Raw genomic sequence first — 16662 nt, 5'->3', positions numbered from 1 at the left:
TCAGCATGTCCACCTTCTTCATCCATCTCACCAGTACAGACCTTGCACTTTCAAATCGAAGACCTCCTCAAGGCAAACAAGCCTGAAAAAGCATACCACTTACTTTCTCAAATATACCGCAGTGGAAATAAGCCAGCTGTATCAACCTACAATCTGCTCATCAAGTCGCATGCAAGACACTTTAGTGATACCAAGCATTTCAATGCCGCCTTGAAATTACTTGACGAAATGGCGATCCATGGAATCGAGCCTACATCGCAAACCTATATGCAATTATTGATGGGCGAAATACTACATAAACCTGTGCGACGAGATACGCTACGAAACATTCAGTCCTGGTTCGACAAGCTACTGGCCCTTGAAGCAAGAAGGAACTACAAACGGACAGGGTCGAAACTGAAGCGAATCTTCACCCTGATGGCTTACGTCGGTCACCCTGCTACTCGAGATCTCTTTCTCAAGTCTCTCAGTGTAAATATAAAATATGATCTGGACAGTTGGAATTTGGCGATTTTGGCGTGTGCTCGAGGGGGACAGCTCGATGCAGCAGAAGATCTACTGCAAATGCTTCGACGACAGTCGGGAACCACTGCGGACGGTCCAACACTGGAATCATACCATCATGTCATACGTGGATATCTGGGACACTATGATTCGTCTCATTTTGACTCTCCTTTCCGAAAGCAACCGGACGTCGATGCTGCTATCCGAATATTCCAGTTAATGTTGAAGGACAACGTTGTTGCTGACTATACCGTATACGCCAGCTTCCTGAAAGCTTATGCATCCGACAATCTCGGTTTGGAGGCTGACGAAGAACTTCGAATTGAAACCTTGCAACGGTTATGGCAGGCCATGATGACCATGAGCGAAAAGGACACGGTACACTTTGACGATGCGTTATTGGAATCTTTGATCGATATTTTCACTCGACACAACGCTTTATCCTACGCTGAACAAATTTACTGGGATATCCGGCAACGTGAACATCCTATTTCTCGTCGCAATTTGTCATCCATCCACCAGCTGATCATTGCATTTGCTAGACGCGTGCAACTTCTTTCGGCGATGTCCTTATTCTACGATCTGATGGCGTGTGGTCATCGTCCGAGTAGTCTGGTTATGTGTGAGATCATTCGAGCTTGTGGAAAACGGAACGATATCGAACTCGCGGAACAGATGTTAAGTGTTGTCGAAGAAACCCAGAAAGCAACGGATCCAATTCTGCGTGTCGCAAAGTCATGCCATCATGCTTTAAAGATCCAACGAGACACAGCACGTCGCCAATGCACATCATCTATTTCGTAAAAATCCTAGTTGTTCCCGTAGAGGGAGTTGTAAACTATGTAGCAAGCTATTTTTTTTTCTTTGTATTTAATTCAAGAGATCGCTTACAATTGCGTTTCTGTTAACCTTTTTACCATATTTTATGTCGATCCATTGGGTATATTTGACCTGCAAAAAGAAGGAATGGCACTGACTTTGATAAAAAAAAAAAAAAAAGAAAGTAAAAACAATAGGTGCGTCTGTAAAAACCCCCTAAAAATCCTGTGGAAAAAAAGGAGGAAAAGACTGCCAGAAGACTATAACTAAAATACAAATATCATACTACAAACTACAAAAATTAAATGGATGGGAAGAAATATCAAAGACGATACCACGGGTAGCAATCCAAATAAGAGGAACCTGAGGAGGACGCGTAGCACTTCCCGATGAAAAAAGAGAGTCACACCACCGACGATGCCCGTTGACGACAAAAACCGGATTGGCCACATTTGCTCCACGACGAAGTAGAAAGATTTGGAGGATGGATGGCTTCCCAGGCGAAAAAAAACTGAAGAGAAAACCAAAAGCCAAAGAAAGGATAGAGAAAAAGGACAGGTAAGTTTTTCTTGTAATAACGGATAGTCACATCACACAAAAGGTACCTTTTTGATAATAATCGACTTGACCGGTTACAGATACACGCGAGAAAAAACATAGTCTGGATGATGGATGATGGATGCGAGGAAATGCAATGATAGTGAGAATTATTCAGGTAAACAGAAGATAGAGGAGAAAACCAAAGAAAAAAGAAAAAAAGAAGACAAAATATATGTGGATTTCCCATGGATGAAACAATAGTCACCCACCGATGCATGAATGATGAGCAAAATCGTCAGATCAGCTAGCTACATGGGAAAGCGTTACTCTAGAAAGAGGTAAATCAGAGACAAAGAAAAAATTGAAGACAAAAATACGTGGATTTCCCATGGATGAAACGATAGCCACAATTCATAGATCGAAGCATATCTGCTGCATGTATCACTCGATCATCGAAAACTGAAGAGAATCAAAGGGCATAAAAGTATAACTGACAGAAAAACCAAACCAAATGATGCTAAAGAACACCCAGATCGACATCGACAACAGCCTTTCTTCAAAAAGAGTTTTATCCACATTTTATTTGGACGACGACAATGCTCTGTTTGACCACAAATGGCGCAAACGGCATCTTGCTGCTGATTGTTTCGCCTGTTACCGAGGAAGTGGGTAGCGAGGCATGGTTGAAAGATAACAAAAAAAGGTGCAAAAAGAAGGTCCTGATAACGTGGTGTAGATCATGTGATTTAATTTAATTGTTTAGATGTTATCTTTTTCTCACCTTTTATCTTTTCTTTGGCTTGCTCTATCCTCTCTAGGCTGCCTTGTCCTGCTTTGTCTAGTGCCTGTGATGCGAAGCCGTCAGCACCATCCTCTTGTACAATTACGCTAAGCTCCCGTAGCATAAGTATAATGTTGGTATATCCACGTTCTTGCCAAAATAAACGTGGCTCTCCCTTGTCCTTTTACCAATATAAAGGGACTATTCCAAATGTTCTTGCGAAGAATTTCCGACGCCACACAGGCGGGCAATTAGATGCCAAGAATGTCTGCACCAGCAAGAGTCAAACCGCCAAGCACAACGTCCACTTCATCATTATATGAAATCAAAACTATGATGTTGGTCACCTGATGCCTTTAACCAACTCGGAAATATAATCGGCACGCGGCTTTGCAGCAGCAAACTAGACTTTCCGTTTCATGCTCTCTTCAGTCCAAAGCCATATCAGGAAGCTGTAGAGGTAAAAATCGACTTGAGATGAAAGTAGTCGGGACTTGCCGTTTTTCAGGTCAGAATTCTTCTAAGTGCGCACCACATATAATAAGATCGACGTATATCAGATCGTTGGAAAAGAAAAAAAAAAAAAAAGGAAATTTCATAGAGTCAAAAACATGAAGCGCCGGGATCGAGATAAGGAATAAATGCCCTATTATAAACGTCAAAAGATAGAAACTTGTGTTGGGTATGTTATTCACTGTTTATTTTCGGAGCAAAGACCAGTTATACTGGAATCTGTTTAGTAGAGTGAAGACTATCACTAAATGAATAAGAGAACATCGGAACGTGAGGTAGTGAACCTCAGGGCATGAAGTTCAAGGGAAAAAAGATACGATATGTTAAGTAATCAGGCGCAGAAATTCGCAGTCACTTTTACAAGAACGCGTTGTATAAATATTCTCCACTGATTTTACAGTTTATTCAACTTTTGAAGTCACAAAAAAAATCGGTGTTCAAATGACCAATAAAAAAATGCAGAAGCAACCAATGAGAACGAAACAAATTGGGAAAAAGATCGTAGTCAAAAAAAAATGTGGTCAGACAGACAAAAAATAGAAAAAGAGCAAGTCAGTATGACTATATAGCAAAAAATGTTGAATGCAGCTGGCTTACCTGTAAACATCTACAGGCCTTCGTTGCCCAGAAAAACCAACCAAGTGGGCCAGGACGGACTACTGTTCAGCGCTTGTCGAACGTGGAGAGCACGCGCCGGAACCGTCGATGGTCGGCCAGTTGAATAAACTATTATAGGAAAATCATATTTAGAATTACAAATTTCTATTCTTAAAGGATCAAAAGCCTTGAGCTTACCTTCACTTCAATGCAAAAAAAAAAAAGACAACCTCGGAGAAAAAGATGACCTTGAAAGGTAGAATGGAGGTTCGGGGAAAAGGAAAGAACTTTGGCAGACGCGGTGGGATGTCCATTTTATAGACTTTTTTGATGGACTGTTGTTGAGCCAGTCACTGTCGGGAAATCTCGTGAGAAGTATCATCGCATCAGCTGCGATGTACAAAAAAAAAAGGGGGGGGGGTTAATAGAGCAGAACTCAAAGAAGCAAACAAAAAACTTTCATGTCTTCAAACCAAATGTGAAAGGACCGTAAACCTAGACGCGGTACTACAAGAAGCTTTTGTGGTCTCTTGCATCCGAATAAGGAGGCCTCAAAACATCAGCTGCAATGCACAGTAGACAAAAAAAAAGAGAGAAAGAGAACAGTGTTCCACGGAATGACAGGAAGCAATCAAGAATCGTGATACCATTCTTTAGGATAAGTCGAAGTACGGGAAAAATAGGGACCGGATGATATCACAATTGAAAGGTGGCATCATCCATGATCGAGAACTTCTGTTCACTTGCCTTTACTATTTGAGTGAAGAGTTGTGTTGTTCATTTACGGTACATGCAGCTATGAATGAAAAATATTTTACAGGCGGTGATGACGACGAAATTCGTAGTATATGAACACTTGCCACTACATCTGCTCACCGCTATGTATCAACTCAATTCTAAAAACATCGATGTAAATACGGACGAGACCACAAAAATTGCCACTTTTCAACATGTGCGTAACACTATAACAAGACATTCTCCGGTCGTATGCAACGCCGACATCAAAATGGTCAGCCTTTATCGGCTTAGGTGTCATTTTATCCTAAAATAGAAGAAAAATAAACGGATAGTCTAAAGATCCAAAAGAGGCAGCAAGATAAGCGATTATCCAAAAATAAGAATACACTAAATGAGATGCCTTACCGGACAGCGTGACGAAGCGATGCAAATACTGAACCGATAAAAGTGTGAGACGCGACAAAGGCGAGCAAAGGACGTGTTACAAAGAAATAAAAATAATGCATCGGATTTGGGAGTTGTGTCATTTCACTGTCAGGGTCCCGCTGTGAACCCGAGTGCTTTGAAAGACAAGCGAAAAGCAGAACGGTAAAATCATGATGCCTAGTGTGATTCGTTCACGGAAAATATAAGAAACAAAAACTAGGGAATCTACAGTATCGCCAAAACTGTACATTGACCTAGATTACAAGAAGATCAGTATTTGTAACCCAAAAACATATAAATATCCCCTCGATCAAAACGAATAAAGAGCATCAATTATCTATCCTCCAATTCTAGTTTATTTCTTCACCTATTGTCCGTGGAACCAGTATCCGGAATAGATTCAACAAACCCCGAAAACGACATTATGTGCCGTATCATTATTTTTATTGTTGCTTTGCCGTGTCGTTTTCGGGGTTTGTTGAATCTATTCCGGATACTGGTTCCACGGACAATAGGTGAAGAAATAAACTAGAATTGGAGGATAGATAATTGATGCTCTTTATTCGTTTTGATCGAGGGGATATTTATATGTTTTTGGGTTAATCTATAATAATTTCGTAATAAGGCTTGGCAGGGTATTTTGGTTCTGAATGCTCAGCCTTTCGGCCGAGCTGTTCGATAAAGGAAACGTTTGCTTGAAGGTGATCAAAGCGTCATTACCAAAAACGTAAGTGTTGCCGTGACAGGAAATACCAAAAAAGGATACGACAATAATTTTAAACTCCGCGCATTACCGCTTCGAAAAAAAGGCCCGAACCGGGATTTGAACCCGGGACCACGTCCACCCGAAAGACGTATGATACCACTACACCATCCGGGCCTATGTTTCGGAGAAATTTCGTAGAAATAAGTTATTATCGTAATTACCTAAAAAGGAAGGCGTGACGTCACCAGATGTTTTCTTTGATTTGCAGAAGGGCAAGAATGAGAAGACATAAATTTTTTGTTATAATGTTCATTATACGGGTGCTGAAGAGATTGGTAGGTGCTTAGACTTATTTGAGAGCTAGAAAATAAAGTCAATTGACGGTCAGAGAAATTGAGTCACTGTAGGAACTTGAGATGTTTTAATTTCCACAAAAAAAAAATATGAAATGCTATGGTATTTTTCGATGGATCCTTTCTATATAAAGGTCAGCAAAACAACTCCAAAACTCATAGAAAAAATATCCAGTAGCTCATAAATGAATAGATAAGTTATTTTTTTTAAATACGACGTTGACTGCCTTTTTCTCTATTACAGTGTGGCACCATCAGGCATACCGGACACTAAATTTTCCACAAGAAGAGTCTGCAACCAAGGTTTTATCGACAAACGCTTAGAAGGTACCCAACAGCTTTCTTGCCTTGTTCCTGTTGTGTGTCTCCGTGCATACTTTAGTCCTATAATCTGTCGATCTTTCGTTTGATCACCCCAGTCGTGTCCGGTTTCCCTATTTCCGCCCAACTCTTGATCCTACTGGCTAAATCCCTTTCCGCCTAGCCCCGTTTACGGCCTTGCTCTTTACAGCATCAGCTTCGCAACAATACTAACACCAAAACAACATGGCCGATAAAAACACATAGAATCAGACGATGACGAACGCATAACTGACGCTTACAGAAGAATTTACGGATTACATGTCCGATCCACATACGGACCAAAAAATTGCAATCGACCATCGTTAAATTTCGTTAACACGTTTAAACAAACGCGCTTTGGACGCATGAATAAAAATATTTGCTGGCGAGAAGGACTTGAGGACTGGAATTTCTCGGAATACAGCAGCGGTGCGAGCCTGGAAACTGCTTATTATCGAATCATGAAAACGATTCAAGGAACATCCCGCGGTACTATTTCTCCATGCTCTCAGTCTATCTTCTCCCTTTTCTGTCATCTCTTCCCAACCCATATAAATAAAATAACGAGCATGAATTGCTAAACAGGCCAGAATGAACTGCCAGATACTGGGTTACCGCTGGAAAGAAAAGCAACTCTCATGTCATTTTCGTCCAGAATATGAAAACTTCGTTTGCAATTCCAGAATAGCACAAAGGAGCAATTCATTTCGACATGAAATATAAGATGAGCGGAAAAAGAAAGGGGGGGGTTCTGTGAATAAATGAATAACGAGGAAAGAGGGCAAGCAAATGCTTTTAAAACATATACGATGACTTTTGTGTATGCATCTGGACTTCTATGCCAAAGTTTGGTGTATCCGCTTGATAGTGCAAAAGTGACGACTTCTAAAATATGGATACGTATGATACGACCATATGAATGCGAAGGTACGGTTGACGAAGACGTTTCTTCGTCATCGACAGTCAGGTTAGTGTGATTAACAAGATTTGTCTCGACGGCCTTTCTGATCGTTCCAGCAGGTAATACAATAGTTTGAAATCCGAGAACGATAGTCATTGGCATAGGAAAATGCTCTCTTGTATGGCCAGATGAAATGTTCTTGATTTATTCGCAACTTTGACTTCGGCATGCTTATGGCAGGAAAAGGAGTGAATCTCTCCAAAAAATGTGACGTACCCCATCTTTTTTCTTGGGTAGCTGTGGTTTATGATAATATTGAAAGCATATGGATCAACAAACGTACGAACATCGGGCGCTATCAACTACTTTGCTTCCCTGTAATTAGACATCTGCGCAGTATTTAAATTGTAATTTCCGCAGATTAGGGTCCATTGATATTGGCCTTTGCAAACCTTTCAAAAGTCTGTTAGGCTCAATAAAATACAGGACCACTTGTATATTTAGATTTCAAGCATTCTCTGTGCCGAACGGTCTACAGAATTCGTGTTCATTCTGGCCGTCGCTAATGCCGATAAGCATTTACGGTTAAACTTGACGAGATTTCGAACCCACAACATCAACAGTTCACTGACTTGCTTAATTTCGGCATCCGTGGTCGTAAAACAGGCAAACCACAATTTCGTCAGGTACATTACCGCCAGCATTGTATCGCCACCTTCAGCGTACCGAAGCGCCAGAGTCTGCACAGTGTGTCTCATATAGCGGATCCAGTCCATGGCTTTATAAAATTCGGCTTTTTCGCAAATATCTGCGCGATAACCAAAAAATCTGAAGGAACCATGGGTCTGGATCCCTCTATGCATGCACCAATTTGCTCTATTACCGAGGGAGGCTGATAAGCCAAGTTATTTTGCTTCCTGTTGTGTGAAAGGCTGAAAATTAGTTTTCCATGAGCATAATCATCAATGTCGTCGATCAGCTTCTTCATGACGCACCGCGGGATCATTCTTCAAAAAGCACGCTGATGGAGTTGATGCACGGTTGTGCAACTTTTTCAACAGGTGCCATATTGTGAAGGCTGAATTCAGACGAACAGTCGCCATCGGACCAAGTTGACTTCTTTGACCGCTTGCACTTCTGGGGTATCGTCATAATCTTCTGGGACGTCAGTCTCACGACGTCTCCATCTTCATCGTTTTCGTATTCATAATCGCTATCGGTTGCATCCTCATCGATGATACCAACTTCACCGATCGAAATCTGCAACACCTCTTGATCAACCGCCTTGTCGTTCATATTCCACTTCATGTCATGCAAGGACACATTTCCATTGAACAGGCAGTCGTCCACACTTTCTACCTTACGAAAACTAAACACGTATGACTGAGTAAATATCATTTAGTATTTTAATGAGAATATTGTATGTAATGTCATTAAATCTACACAGGGATGATTGAAGCCGTTGTTATGTGGCCGCCGATCTCTGCTGCCCTGGTTCAACTCGGACCCTCTCATGATTTTCCTGCAGCTGTGTTTGGTTTTTCGCCTGCCGACGTACCATTTTCCGTTTCCGACGTACGATATTCCATTCACTGATCCGTCGTTTTCCCATTGACCGGTTAACCATAAACCATACCCAAAAGATAGTATAGCTTTAATGATATAAATACCCGCATGTTTTGATCCAAACTAAAACAGTGAATAACATACCAAACACATCCCTTCTGATTTTTTTTTTACCAAGACGCTCAAGTGAAACGCGCTTTTCCCCTTTGGCTAAATTTTTTTAGACAGGCAACAAAGATTTTCGACTCTTGACTTATTTATCTTGGACTTTATCCCCCCCTTTTTTGCCGAAACTGAGTAACTATACGATCTGATATATATCGTTCACCAATATATCTGGTGCTCATTATCAACGAACTGAAACCGATCTATCTACCGCAATTTACGATCGCCTACCAACAAGCCAAAAAAAAAAAAAGCCAAACACCGTACAGCATTTGTCAATTTGTCTACAAGTATTCTCACTTCACTCCTTATTTCTTCTCACGTTTTGTTTTGGCGACCTTAGCATTGTTAAGCCAGTCGCTGCAAATAGAGCCCTGATAATCTAAAGTTTTAGACGATATGTAAAGAGAAGTCGACAGTCAAGACTGAGCTGAGTTGTTACTGCTTTGTTTCTACTGTTTATTGCGCACTATAGAGAGAAAAAATTGTGAATCTCCTATGAATTCTTGTGAAATGAAAACTTGTGAAAACCTTGTGCAAAACGACAATTCACAAGAATTATATACTCCGCTGCCTTGTAAATTTCAAGATAAAATTTTGCCGGTATAGCTTATGTAATTGACTATTTTGGAGTTTTATGTGATGCAAGCATCCCTCGCCTTGATGAACGTTCTTTGGATGTCGTTTGGGGCGAAGAAAGGGTACTGAGACTTTAACAGAGAGTGAGTGACAGTGAGAGTCCTTCGCGTATTTCCTCCTAAGTTCCTTGAACCAATTTTTGTAACTGCGAAAACTTTTATCAACGCGAATATTTACTACCAATTCTGCTAGGGCTTATGGCGCTATTAACCCTGCGTTCTAGCAGTACCATACTTTCTGTTACTAACGATTACATAGATTGTCTCGTGAAAGATGTTCCTATCGATCCACTTCAGGGGTAATTGTTCATGCACAGAAAACTACCTGGCAATGACCGAGACAGATGAGGGCTTGGGCTCTTTCCTATTTTTTTCTTTTGTCTTTTGCGCTCCATGAAGGTATTATTTATGTCTCGGTTTTCAGTACAATAGTTGTACATTGCGGCTTTTCTTTATTTCAGTTCGCTGTAGTTGCGCGAGCACCAGATATGCTGTGGTTGACGTAGACCAGATCGTCTGGATGTATTGTTGTCCGTTAGAATCGGGAAAAAGAGAAAAAGCAGACGGTCAATGTCAGCAAGATAAAGAAGAACAGTGAGTGTGCTGTTTTGTCTTACAAAAATTAAGATGGGGAGATGGTGTTGGTATGCTAGTCACTGTGTTTATTCGAATCAAATCTCCAGAATAATTATATTTCAGTGAAAGTATGCAGCACACTAATAAGTTAAAAACAGAACATCAATAAGTGAAAACGGAACATCAGAAAGTAGAGAATAGTACATTAAAATGTAGAAAACCGTATGACGTAAAACAGAATATCGCCACATAAAAAATAGATACAGGGGGATTGACTGTCACGAGCCATGGCAATAAATGCCACACTAGCGCAACGGTAAAATGAATCTACAGATAATGAAGTTAACTTTATGGAAGTTCGCAGCAAACATGATATGTTGATATCACCGTTGTCAGAGGATTTCAGTAGTCGTCTGGATAAAAATAACACGCGAAGTTAATAAATCTACGTTAAGTTTATCTACTAATGCTGGTGATTACAGAAATGAAGTTATGGGAAGCAGACGTACCCGGTCTTTCTATGTCATCGTCAGGCTCTGGATTACAGTTATCGTGAGCAATGCTTAGAGTTGCATCGGGAGTCGTGATCGCTCATTCTCAAAGCGTAGCGGTACATAGATCATGCCAAATAAATATATAGGTAGCATTAACAAATACACCGCTATTAAGGGTAATAGTAGGCGAAGTGGAAATTTCCATAGTAGGCTCGTTCAGCTTTAGTACTGTCCACGTAGGAAAGGTCAACGATCGTCGAATATAGTCTGCCGTTAACTAGTTGGACTTCAAAGATAGTCTTCGAAAAAATCCGAGTTAGTTAAGCAACCAGCTCTGCGAGATTAGTATGTCAGGTCGGCGAAGACAGCGTCGGCAGCGAGAATATACAAAAAGGACGTACTAAGAGCAAGCAACCATCCGGTGTTACGAAAATTCGCCTTCGTGCCTGTGGTCGCCGATTTCTGCTGCCCTGATTTTTCCCCAGACTCTCTTTTGATTTCCTGCAGCTATGTTTGGTTTTTCACCTACCGACGTACCGCTTTCCCTCAACCGACGTACCGTTTCCCATTAACCAATGTACCATTTTTCATTAGCCGATCAACCAAAAACCATAACTAGAAAAAAGTGTAGCTTTACTGATATAAATACCCTCCTATTTCAATTCGAAATGAAGCAGTGAATAACATACCAACACTTCTCCTTTTGATTTTCTTTATCAAGACGCTCAAGTATAGCGCACTTTTCTTTTTTTCTTTTACTGGACTTTTAGTCAGGCAACGAAGGCCTCTGACTCCTTGATTTTTATTTCCCTTTTCACCTTATCATCTTTTTTCGCCGAAACTGACGAGCTCTACGCTCTGATATATACCGTAGATCTGGTGCTGACTGACAACGAACTAAAACCGATCTACTTACTGCAACTTTACGTCGCCTTATCAGCAAGACGAAAAAAGCCTAACACCGGTTTTATAGAGTACAAACAGTCGCTGCAGTCCCACAAAAATGGAAAACACGGTAAAAAAAAATGGGGATGGCAGAATAGCATGTTTAAGAGCCGTGTCAGCGATTAGCATATAATATCAATATTTATATCTCCAATACTAATCCCAATCTATCTGAATTGAGGATTCCACGTATATCTATGTTGTTAGAGGCATAATTAGTTTTCGGTGAAGTGGTCAAAAGGGTAGTATCAGTTGGTTGCACCGGATATACTGTGGTTGATGTAATCAGACCGTTTGAGTGTAACACATGGTGATTGGGAAACAAAAAGGGAATTCCAAGAGTCAAAGATACAACGTGTCTGAACCGGAAAAATTGTTGTGGTAAGAAAGAAAAAGAAACGAATGAGCTATTTTGAACGCTGAAAGATAAATGAGACGTATTTAGTATGTTATTCATTATTTTATTTCGCATCGAAAAAAGAGAGTATTTTTGGTACTTGAAAGAAACTGTGCTATATACCAACCAGATCAAGACAGAATAGTAAATAAAAACCGGATTATGAAAGAGACAAATGAAACATCCGCTAGGAAAAACGATATATCAATGAATAAAATAGTACATCAGAAAATTAGAAACGAAATATCGCTTCATGAAAATAAAGACAGAGGAGTCGAATAAATAGTGGCAATAATTTCAAGCATAAAAAAGATAAGGCGTCACAATAAAAGTTGGGTAGCAACATGTCTTAAGCGTCAAGAGCATATGCCCACATTTGCAGAAATTCGTATGTGGCGCGGTTGCCTGACTGGGAGGCATGTAATTTAAAAGTTTAAAATGGTTATTTCTTCGTTTCAAAATACGATCTTTTCGGAAATTTTCATTGTCCGGTGGCTTAAGACCAGCCAAATCACCAGAAAGCAGTCCTTTTGGTGTATCAACTATATCTTCAAATAGTACCTACTAGTTGACCGAGAATGTGAAATGTGGTGGGAGAGTGGTAACCAAACTGATGCAAGAGTAGCCCAAGGAAAGAATATTCATGTCATGACCATTCCCGCGCACACGTTGTCTTGGCGATAATGCATTATTGGTCCAAGCACGCTCCTTCACTGTTGCCATGCTGGTCCATGCGCTTACCCCTATACTTGCTCTTGTGTTCTTCTCTATCGTTGATCTATGCGTTACCTCATGTTATGCTCTGCATTTCATTTATTTATTTTATTATCGTGGTCTATTCTGCTTTGCATCTTTTAGTATAAATATCCGATCTCTTTTATGAAATAAACCTCGGTCAAGAATTGTGTATTCTCTCGTACTATCTTATTCTCCATGTTGTCTTGTCCTTGTCTTGGTTCTTTTCCAGTTTCTATTCTTGTTCCGATTTCGTTCTTATTTCTTGTTCCTGTTTTATTCCTTTTCTTGTCTTGTCCTTGTCTTGCGAAAGCACTTAACACCACCCTCGAGGCCATTGCTGCGATGACCGATGTGTGTCCACAGAGACGGCGGCAGCCTCTTGTCCAGTTTGCACTGATCCTCCCGTAATCAGTGCATAACAATTCAGAACGGAGAAGATTAGCTTCAGAACTCCCATGGTTCTCCCTCCGAATACTAGCTTTTTGTTACTGTAAGTCCTGAATAGGGTGATAGCCGACTGCAAAAACTATCAGACTATTCCAAAGAGACTTCCAAAAAAAATGTAGGCGCTAGTCCAAAGTGTATCTTCGAAAGGATGTATTCCCAAGAATAAGAGATCAAAAGACAAAAGCTGAAGATAATGACACAGAAATGTCTATACTTTAACCGTACTATAGCTTCCTAGCTAAGGGATTACATAATATGTAAGAACAATAGAAATAATCATGGTTTGATTCATTGTCAGAACGCGTAATGACCATAAGATAATTTCAGATCGTTAAACGCACTTCACGAAAAATCGAACGGGACTTCCACTTCACACTCCGCTTCCGAAAAGTAGGAACTGACAAATCGATCGATATTTCGTCGTCCAAACATCATAGCACCACGAGAGAAACACCAAAAGAAAGGGAAAAGACCAACGAATTCAGGCAACCACAGAAATTAACCAGAACAAGGGATATCCGAAAAAGGCAGTCGGTCGAGCCTTGTAAAACTTTTGTTTTCACAAAAATATAGTCTCGGATAGTATAGTGGTGAGTATCCCCGCCTGTCACGCGGGAGACCGGGGTTCAATTCCCCGTCCGAGAGTTATCTTTTTCTTTTTGGAAGATTTGCCTTTTTTTTTTGGTTAACTTTGATAATGCGATTTTCGTTTTTGCGCATGTGTGCGCTGCCAGTATTGGGATTTATAAAGTAGCGAAAAAAAGCGGCAGATTTTTTTTTATTAAGGGCGTATGTACCCGGTGCGGCTTATTATTGCTCGCCCCTGGATCGAGAAGAAAATAATTTTAACAAGAATCATGTGAAATGAGAGAAGGGGCACACTGGAAGCTTAGGGTAGCAAGAAGGTAACAACAAAAAGGAAATAGGTGGTGGGAGCAGGAGCAGTTTGTCCTGCTGACTTTATCTCAAAGCAAAATTCAGCTAGAGTTAACTAGTCGTGGTGCCAGAAGCGGTGAGCGGAGAGATATTCGCGAAAAAGTGGTCCTAATTGCAATTTCAGTTTGTCATATTGGAATTTGGCTTTGCCGTTGGATCTATAAAACGAGAAACAGAAGTAGGAGGCAGGAGATTAAATGCAATTCACTTGTGCATGCAAAGCCGTATATACGGGCCGTGGCTCGCTAGGAAATATCCGCGGCGCGATGGGTAAGGGCGAATCGATTCAACGTTAGGCATCAGTATAAGTAAAATTGGGCCGTGCCCCCCGTGTAGGCGGCAGGCTGAGAGAAGGATCGGCGGGTTTGTGTTGGACTACGAATCCCGTCGAGTCCTGTTGCGGGGAATTGCAGAAAGATTCGAACGAATATTTTGCGATCGATAACATGAAGCGGAGCAGGCAGTCGCTTCCACATCGTGTTTTTTTTTCTTTTTTTTTTTCTTTTTCTGAAGCTTATGCCAATAAGGTTCAGGCGTAAGTATAGGAAGTAGAATGCGAATAGCGCATCATATCAAAAGTAGAATGACAAAATTACATATTAGATAACTAGATCGTTGGTGAGGAAGGGAAGATTTGTGAGTTGTTGAAGAGCTTGTATTGACAATCTCTAAATGGCCACCAAAAATCATTCTACTGAGACGCTAATTGGAGCCGATTCAATAGCACGAGATGGAGTTGGAGGAGAGGAGTAATAGCGAAACCATACTTGAAGGTAGGCGAAAGAAACCGTCGTCACAGTTGACGTGCCAATAATCTTGTCGTGCCGGCACTATGCGTAGCTTAGGTAGCGGAGGAAGTATTATGGGAAAACGGGGAGCCTGGGATCGATGTTACCGGATATATTATATGGGATATCGAAGTACGTAGAAGAGCTTTGCACTGGAAGAGAATTTACAGACAGTGAAGGCAGAGGCTGGGTCGTGATTGATAATGGTACATTTCTCAGCGTTCCGGCGAAATCGAGATCGAGAAATGTTCTTCTGTAGTGTTCAGTAAGAGCTACAGAGTGGATTGGTGACTAAAAAACACTAAGTCATCGGACAAAATGAGTGAGAAAAGCAAGGTCAAAGCTTTTCTTCTTAGGAAACACTCGATAGAGGACGAACCCTCAACTGGTTCCTCCTACCATCGGTAAGATGGTTTTCAATGTAGAAAAAAAAAAAAGAGAAAAACCAACAAGGGAAGAAAAAAATGCGCCGATTTATCCGGTGCCACTAGATACGTTGAACAAATCAATGTGAGAGTCAAGAGCGAAAAGTCCGAATCAAGCCTCAGCCTGATAACTGATTGTGCCGGTTTATAGTAAAAAAAAAAAAAACAAAAAAAAAAAAAAAAAACTGGCCAGTGGTGTTACACGAAATCAAGATCCAAAAGTGCAGCTAAAATGAAATCGATCCCTAACTATTTGCGCATCATCGTATCGACAATTGGTTCCGGAGGGAGAGAGATAAGATGTGACGTAGGGTGAAGAATATAAGCGCCTGACTTCATACGCACACCAGACTGGGCATCAAGAGGCTTTAACAGCGCAAATGAATAATGTATCCATATCCATGGTCAGACATCGGTAGTAGAACTTCCAGTTCGTGACCTATGTATGTGACGGCAGACAGAAAGGAGAAATGACTAATTGGGAGGGATGTGGATTTGCGAGTTCGTGTTTATGATGAAAGAGGAAGGTATGAGCAAGAACCTCGAGATCACTGTCTGTTAAAGTTGGAGCTATTGGCCTCCGCTTTATGTTTCTCGTATGATTTGCCAGCAAGATAGGAACATCGAGAAACACGGAAGATAACTCGAAAAAGATATAAAAGAAACCTAATAAAAGCGAAGGAGGGCTGGATCTGAAAGGGTAACTTGGGTAAAATAGCCAAGGACTTGCGTAACTGCTGTGCTTTGATTGTTATATATCATTCGATCAGAGGTACTCTATGTCCGGCTTGTATCTAAGAGATGTTGAGAAAGACGAGTAAGTAAGAGAGTTAGTAGAGTGTCTCGTAGTGCTGGGTCAATGTTACCGAATGAATATAAGGAACGATCATGTATGCATGGATCGAGATATATCCAGAAATGATGAGAAAATATCTCGCAGTCCCAGAGTAATTTATTGCGATGTGGTGCCATCCGGCGGCAGAAGTTTTCAGTACCTTGTTTAGGTGAATGCCGCCAATATGTACAGCATGATTGGCTTCTTTCCGTTCAAGTAATACAGTGGCTGAAAATCAGGAGTGAAAAGTATATCCTTCTTCTTTCCAACGATTCATAATGGGTACACAGCCGTTTTATCATAATCCATATCGAAAGTGCCAGGATTGTTGGGCGGTAATCGATTGACTTCATGTGGTGCGATGGACCTCAAAGCCTAGATGTTATTTCTCTTCAACTCTGCTCTTTTTTCTCTTTCCTGTTTTCTGATCGAATGTCATAAAGGCTTTGTTGTATGTAGATCTCACCTTTGCGCGTTTGATAGACATGTACT

At 40.8% G+C, this 16662-nt stretch overlaps 2 protein-coding genes and 2 non-coding genes across 4 annotated transcripts; 2 read left to right on the top strand and 2 right to left on the bottom strand.

Moving 5' to 3' along the window:
- Positions 1-228: 228 nt before the first annotated feature.
- Positions 229-1308, top strand: BYT42DRAFT_542046 (uncharacterized protein; the record flags this gene model as incomplete). Its single annotated transcript, XM_051565593.1, has 1 exon — positions 229-1308. One exon carries the CDS (start codon positions 229-231, stop codon positions 1306-1308), a length of 1080 nt encoding a protein of 359 aa, XP_051428382.1.
- Positions 1309-5726: 4418 nt separating this feature from the next.
- On the bottom strand, positions 5727-5798 carry BYT42DRAFT_t4. Its single transcript has one exon. It is a non-coding gene; the product is annotated as a tRNA-Pro (tRNA).
- Positions 5799-7720: 1922 nt separating this feature from the next.
- BYT42DRAFT_609613 (uncharacterized protein) lies at positions 7721-8528 on the bottom strand (the record flags this gene model as incomplete). The annotated part of the gene is made up of 2 exons (XM_051571285.1): positions 7721-8028; positions 8315-8528. The coding sequence occupies 2 exons, from the start codon at positions 8526-8528 to the stop codon at positions 7721-7723; spliced, it is 522 nt and encodes a 173-aa protein (XP_051428381.1).
- Positions 8529-13759: 5231 nt separating this feature from the next.
- On the top strand, positions 13760-13831 carry BYT42DRAFT_t13. Its single transcript has one exon. It is a non-coding gene; the product is annotated as a tRNA-Asp (tRNA).
- The last annotated feature ends 2831 nt before the right edge of the window (positions 13832-16662 follow it).

Source organism: Radiomyces spectabilis, assembly GCF_025331425.1.
Source record: "Radiomyces spectabilis strain NRRL 2753 chromosome Unknown BYT42scaffold_1, whole genome shotgun sequence".
In the NCBI taxonomy this organism is placed as follows: domain Eukaryota; kingdom Fungi; phylum Mucoromycota; class Mucoromycetes; order Mucorales; family Radiomycetaceae; genus Radiomyces; species Radiomyces spectabilis.
The sequence above is the reverse complement of the archived record's forward strand: the minus strand, read 5'-3'. Positions and strand labels throughout refer to the sequence as shown.